Below are 6,930 nucleotides of genomic sequence, written 5' to 3' on the forward strand. Positions count from 1 at the left end.
GTCCAACCCATGCTAGCATGGAAAGCGGACGTTAAACGATGATGATGATATGCAGACACACATGCACATATATACACAGTTTCTGTCTACCAAATCCACGCACAGAATATTCATTAAAAAAAATTGGAAGTAAAAATATAAAAAGAAAACAAAAAAAAAAAAAAGGAATGCTTACTTTTTAATTTCTCTCCAGTTGCCATTTCAACAAGAGCTTTGGCACCTTGTTCCACAGTTCTGGTCATCTTTGTGAAACGGAGAAGTCCATGAAGGACAAACTTGCGGTAGAAGCGCTGAGCGCTGCTGGTGTTACGAGTTAATTCTGTTGTTGGAATAAAACCTGAAACAGACAAAAGACAACAATTCTCAGTTCTTCAATTTGTCCATCAAGCCACACCACCTCCGCCATCACACAACACTCATAAAAATCTTCTGGAATGATTGGGGCACGGTCTCAGAGTTTAACCCATATATGCCCATAAAAAATTTCGGTAAGCTTTCACAATCTGGAAGGGAAAGACAGTATGCAACTGTTAGCTACAGGTGTCGACTACCTCCTGGACATTTTGTATGCTTGGTCAGATGCTTCCTGCGCGAGTTCAGGTCCAAACAAGTAGGAGCAGGTTTTGCATTATGAAAACACAACCAGGGGTATATATGGGTTATGTGATGAAGTGGTAAAAACTCATCTTCTGACGCAGCATCTCAGAAAGGAGATGACAAAACAGTACTGACTGGCAATTCATGGCCCTGAACCAACCATACAAGATCTGGCGTGGCTGCAGGCCCAGCCTTCCAACTTCTTTTACAGGACTTTAGACCACAGCAATAAATGTGTTAATCTGAGAGGGGAATATTTTGTATAAAATCATAATTAACTGATCCTCCTGTATTTTCTTTTACTGAAAACTAAGAACTTTTCAATGCCCCCATGTATATATATGTGAATGGTACTTGTGGAAGAGACCAAGAAAGATTTAACCCATATTTGCCCATACAAAAATGAAGTCTTAAAATTTCACTGTATTTAGATTAAACATTATGGTAAGCTTTTACAATCTGGAAGAGAAGGACAGTATGCAACTGTTAACTACGTGTGTCGACTACTTACTGAACATTTCGTATGCTTGGTCAGATGCTTCCTGCACGAGTTCAGGTCCAAACAAGTAGAAGCAAGTTTTGCGCTGTGAAAACGCAACCAGGGGCATATATGGGTTAAGGTGAACCAATCTTAAACTCGGGGACAAATTGCCCAGGCAATCTTTACTTCTTTCAAACCTGGTACTTATCCTATCAGTCTCTTTTGCTGAACTGGTAAGTCAAATGGATGTAAATAAACTAACACTTGTCAAGGTGTTGAGGTGGGGAACAAACACGAAGACAGAAACATGAGTATCAAAATATAAGGTAAAGACCCCTTTCGGCCATGAATGACCATGGGATTGCACCTAGAAAGTTTCCCTCTAAGGTATAAAGTCCAGGCAAGGTTGTTTATGGAAGACCAGCAGTTGCCCATGCTTACCAGCTAAATACTAACAACCATTTTCACTAATTAACCCCTTCGTTACCATATTTCTGTCAACATATGCTGCCTTTGTTTCAATTAATTTTGAAACAAAGTATTTAGTATAATAACTGTCTTTATTAGCTGCTGTTTCGACAAACATGAAAGTTTGATGGAAGGTTTTAATTTAGATCAACTTTTTTTGCTGCCATATTTCAGTTAAAATACAATGCCTTTGTTTCAATTAATTTTGAAAATAACCGTCTTTCTTACCTGGGCAAAGGCAGTTTGCAGTGACGCCAGTGTTCTCCAACTGCTTAGCAAGTTCATAGGTGAACATTATGTTGGCCAGTTTAGAGTTCTTGTATGCTTGGTGAGAGTTGTAAGTATTCTCCTTCTCCAAGAAGAAATTGTCAATATCCAAGTTTTCAACAACTGAAGACAGAGAAAAAGAAACAAGATTAAAGGACAATATAGTGTGTCTGTGTGTCACACCAATATACAATTCCTCTCTCTCTTACACTCACACACACACACACAGTGGCCAACTGGACAAGCAAGACCTGGCACAAACACTCACAGGGTATACACTAATAAACACACCTAGACTCTACCAGAGACAAGCCAACCATGCCTAGCCAACCACACAGACAAATAAGAGCAATAATGCAATCCCTCAGGAGCCAACAACGTATACAAATATCAGCAGACACACACACACACACACAATTACATATAGAAACGAAGTAGGTATGCATATAAATGGTTATCTTTATGTTCTTTCACTGTTACAGTCATTACACTGTGGCCATGCTGGGGCATACCACCTTGATCAAAACACAATATCAAATATCTCACCTGGTCGTCGTCTGGTGACAGATTTGTCATGAAGATGAGTTGTTACAGTAACGATTCTGGAATCTCCATTTTCTTCCCCAGTTTTCTTCAGATCAGGCAATAACAGATTGGTTAACAAGAAAGGTCCTGTTTGCAAATACAACAGAACACAATTAGCGATTTGGCTTCACACAAACGAACAGAACAAGACTAATTAACATGAGAAAACAAAATGAGATTCGTTAAGAAAGGACTTTGGTTTTTACCCCTGTTTATTTGAAATCTAAGATTATTTTTTTTTATTTATCTTTACTAGAGGCAGAAGACCTAAAATTTAGGCGGTGGGGGCTAATCTATTACACTAACCCCAGTGTTCAACTGTTATTTTATTGACCTTGAGAGGATGAAAGACAAAGTCGACCTCAGTGAAATTTGAACTCAGCACACTAGACAAAATGCTTCCTGACATTTTGTCTTTGTTCTAACGATTCTGCCAGCTAGCGACTCAAACATCGCTGCTAATAATAGTGACAATCCAGCATCAGTCTGTATGTGTCCTTTCCGCTAAAGGCACAAGGCCTGAAATTTGTGTGAAGAAGGGGCTGGTCAATTACATCGACCCCAGTACTCAACTGGTACTTAATTTATCAAGTACCCAAAAGGATGAAGATATTGAAGAATTATGTTAATTATTGGTTTCAAATTTTGGAACACGATCAGTAATTTTGAAGGACAGGTTAAGCACTTGACTGGTACTTTATCGACCCCAAAAGGGATGAAAAGCAAAGTCTACCTCAAAAGGATGAATGGCAAAGTCCACCTCAGCAGAATTTGAACTCCGAACGTAAAGCCAGGTGACGTTGTTAAGCATTTTGTCCAGCATGCTAACGATTCTGCCAGCTCGCCACTAATTATTTCTAGTTATTAAAAAAAGAGATAATTACCTAAGTGATTTGTACCCATTGTTAATTCAAAGTTGTCCTTAGTGAACTGGCGCTTTGTCTCTTTAGGGTTCAGGAAGCAGCCAGCATTATTGATTAAGACGTGCAATTTCTTTTCTGTTTTATGGAAATCTTCCACAAGTTTATGGATAGAAGCTTTGTCAGCAAGATCCAGCTGAAAGGAGAAGACAATGGCAATAATTATTTTAATTAATATAACGAAGGAGAAGACAAAAGCAATTAACATAATGTAATGTTATCTGCTGCACCCATCTCCAGTCATCAGGCAACTTCAGCACACAGAGCATGGTGAGCAAGTAAGATACCCCAGTCCTCCACAGCATCCATCCCCAGTCATCGATTCAGTATTGCCATTGGATTGAAGATGGTCACGGACAAGACAGTGAGCTTGGTGGTGCACAGGTGATCAGTCAACTATGAGGTGGACTGACTGTCCTCATCGTTTCTACTTCGATTAACCTATTAGAATTCAGATTTCTCTGAGTGGTTGGCGTTAGGAAGGGCATCCAGCTGTAGAAACTGCCAAATTAGATTGGAGCCTGGTGTTGCCATCCGGTTTCACCAGTCTTCAGTCAAATCGTCCAACCCATGCTAGCATGGAAAGCGGACGTTAAACGATGATGATGATGATGATGATTTCTGTCAATTGTGGTGTTTGTTTATCCACATCGTTTTCAATTAATCATGCATTACCTTACAGCTTTGAGATTTCAATATGCTGGTTTATTTTCAGAATAACATTGTAGGGTAGGTGTGAGAGGCTGGATCTGGCCAGTTTGAACATAGAACAGGTAGAAATTATATCATCCTCAGATGACTAGTTTAACCGCTTAAAATTCAGATTTTGTCAAATGTAATACTTGTGTTTACATTACTTTTCATTACTTTTAATTAATTACATATTATCTTGTATTTTTCAGATTGTACCGTGTGCAGACAATTCCCACGCAGCCTCAGACTCAATAAGGATACCTACATCAAGTGACTGGAGGAGGTTGTGCTGCCCTGGGTCAAGAGGGTGGCTGCTGGAAGGTCCTATGTCTGGCAACAGGACTCTGCACCATGCCACACAACTGTCTTGTCTGTCGGCCAACTGTCCGTGTACCGATTGTACATCTTTAGATTGACATTGTAGGGTATGTGTGAGAGGTCAGATCTTAACATTTTTAAATGTAAAACAGGTAAAATATTGAGGACTAGTGTGATTAGTCTGAATGCTGATGGATTAAGAATGGTCAGATGGTCCTCGTCACTCTGGACAAATGTACTACAACCAACAACAACAACACCAGCAACAACAAATGTTACCTGCATGAAAGTTGCCAAAGCATTTGGATTCTTGCTGAGAATTTTCTCCACAGCAGCTTTTCCTTTATCTTCATTCCTACAGGCAAGGATCACATCGTTACCACCTTCGCACAGCAAACGAGCTGCCTCAAATCCAATGCCGGAGTTGGCTCCTGTTATAATTACGACACGCCCCGTCATATTTTGCACTCAACGCCTGCAAATACAAAATTAAAACATACGTTAATTACTTTGCTTTGATAAATGACAAATTATTGTTTATATAAATTAGTAAAAAACATCAGTTTTTTGCACAAGAATTTCAAATATGATGGCATGAATGTTGTGAATTTTAATTAAAAGATGAAGAAAATTATTTATACAAGACAAATGAATAGACAAGTGTTGGCGGTGGTGGTGGTTGGGGCAGGGGAATGGAATTTATAAACAACACTTTTAGGGTCAATTTTTCCAATATAGTCACAAATTCTTATTGTTTGCACACATTTTAATGAGATCACATGAGGTTGTAATTGCTATTTCTGTATAGATTCACACACAGTTTCTTCCCACACAAATTATGAAAAAGTATTCATCATCATTTAACATCTACTCTTCAATGTTTCAACGGATCAGATATAGTTTGTTGAAGCAGATTTTTCTACAGCCAGATGCCCTTCCTGTCACCCACCCTCACCTGTTTCCAATGGGAAGACTAGAAATGAACAACACCGCCTATTTGACAGTGATGCCCGTTTACAGCCATCACAATGTCAAGACAACAGGACACAGAAACAGAGTTTCTGTCTACCAAATCCACTTACGAGGCTTTGGGTGACTCATGGCCATAAACCCAAGACCACATGGTTGGGCAGCAAGTTTCTTGACCACACAGTTACACCTGCTCACTACAATTACTAAACAGTTTAAGGATGAAAATTAGATTTACAAGGCCCTGCCTTTGGCCTGCAATTCCTGATGGGAGTTTTAGGGGTCCTTTCATCATACACAGAGCCTCCCTCAAGCAGTTTTTAGCTCTGGCAGGACCCACTCTGCTCCAAGTCAAAAAATTACTTCAAGAAAGAAAAAAGAGAGACATTGTCAGTGTTGGTCAGGTTTTTCTTTTTTTTTTAAGCAACTTCAATTATTGGTCAGCAGCCATGCTGGAGCACCACATTCAAGAGTTTTCTTTACACAACTACACATACATGACAGGCTTCCAGATTCCATTCACCAAATTCCACTCACATGGTGCAGACCACCCAAGGCAAAAGTCACAAACCACTAACTCAAAAAATAGAATCAAGTGTCAGAAAATAGAAAAGACCCTTAACCACATGATGGTTGCAAAGAGACAAAATTCACTCAACCAGCCAGATCCAGCCTCTCACACCTACCCTACAATGTCATTCTTAAAAACAATCACATCATCGAAACCTCATAGTTAAAAAATAATGAACGATTGATTAAAAACAATGTGAATCAACAGTATTTGGATTATTGTCACATGCAATGTTAAGAGGTTAAAACTAGTCACTTCCAGCCCAAAATATTCGTCCAAACTGACCAGATTCAGCCTCTCACACCTACCCGACAATATCATTCTAAAAATAAATGATATCAAAACTTCAAAAGCTACAAAATTTATACAAGATTAATTCAAAGCAATGTGAATAAATAAGCATTTCATTTGACACAGTAATATCCGAATACTAAATGGATGAACCAGGAAGTTTGTATCATAGATGCGGAGGTGGACTCAGGTAGATTAGTGTCAAAACTGTTAATTATTTTGCGTTTAATCAAGCTATAATCTGGCCCAAAATATTCAATCTGTTTTATGTTCAAACTGGCCGGATTCATCCACTAATAGCTATCATACATCTAGATTTATGAGCGTTGTTTTTTTCAATACTGACCACCACCACCCATGTTTAGCTGTGGAGACTGGGGAGAGGAAGGAAACTTAAACAAGCAGAGTTATTTACCTGCCTTGTTAAAAGAATGGCCACCACACTGAGTGAGCGACAAAACAGCACAAATTTTTTTGTCTCCTTCGTACAACTTATTTCACATTTTCTGAGTTTCAACCCTTAACCCGTTACCTCCCATAATTCTATTAACTGGAATTTTTTTAATGAAACTTTGATTTCTAGCATAAAACAGCCTTAGAAACACGCTGGAATGATCAAAATAACATTTTAAATAGAAATAAGCGAGATATTGGGTGAAAAATGAGCAAACCTCTTTTGAATATCAGAGAAATATACTTAGTAGATATAGGAAAAAGGTTAGATATGTGTAAATATTGACAGATAATTACGAAATTTGTAATTTTTAAGT

General features: G+C 38.6%; 1 protein-coding gene across 1 annotated transcript in view; it reads right to left on the bottom strand.

The window, feature by feature from the left end:
* The window catches only part of LOC106876816 (retinol dehydrogenase 12), a 50,870-nt gene that overhangs the window by 3,916 nt on the left and 40,024 nt on the right, over nt 1–6,930 (bottom strand). Inside the window, exons 2-6 of the mRNA XM_014925529.2 lie at nt 4,609–4,804; nt 3,283–3,454; nt 2,360–2,485; nt 1,775–1,936; nt 176–337 (exon numbers count right to left, since the gene is read on the bottom strand). Of these exons, the coding sequence (XP_014781015.1) occupies nt 176–337; nt 1,775–1,936; nt 2,360–2,485; nt 3,283–3,454; nt 4,609–4,788 (802 nt within the window). The 5' untranslated portion in view covers nt 4,789–4,804. The remainder of the gene's footprint in view (nt 1–175; nt 338–1,774; nt 1,937–2,359; nt 2,486–3,282; nt 3,455–4,608; nt 4,805–6,930) is intronic.

This window comes from Octopus bimaculoides, chromosome 27 (genome assembly GCF_001194135.2).
Source record: "Octopus bimaculoides isolate UCB-OBI-ISO-001 chromosome 27, ASM119413v2, whole genome shotgun sequence".
Classification (NCBI taxonomy): Eukaryota; Metazoa; Mollusca; class Cephalopoda; order Octopoda; family Octopodidae; genus Octopus; species Octopus bimaculoides.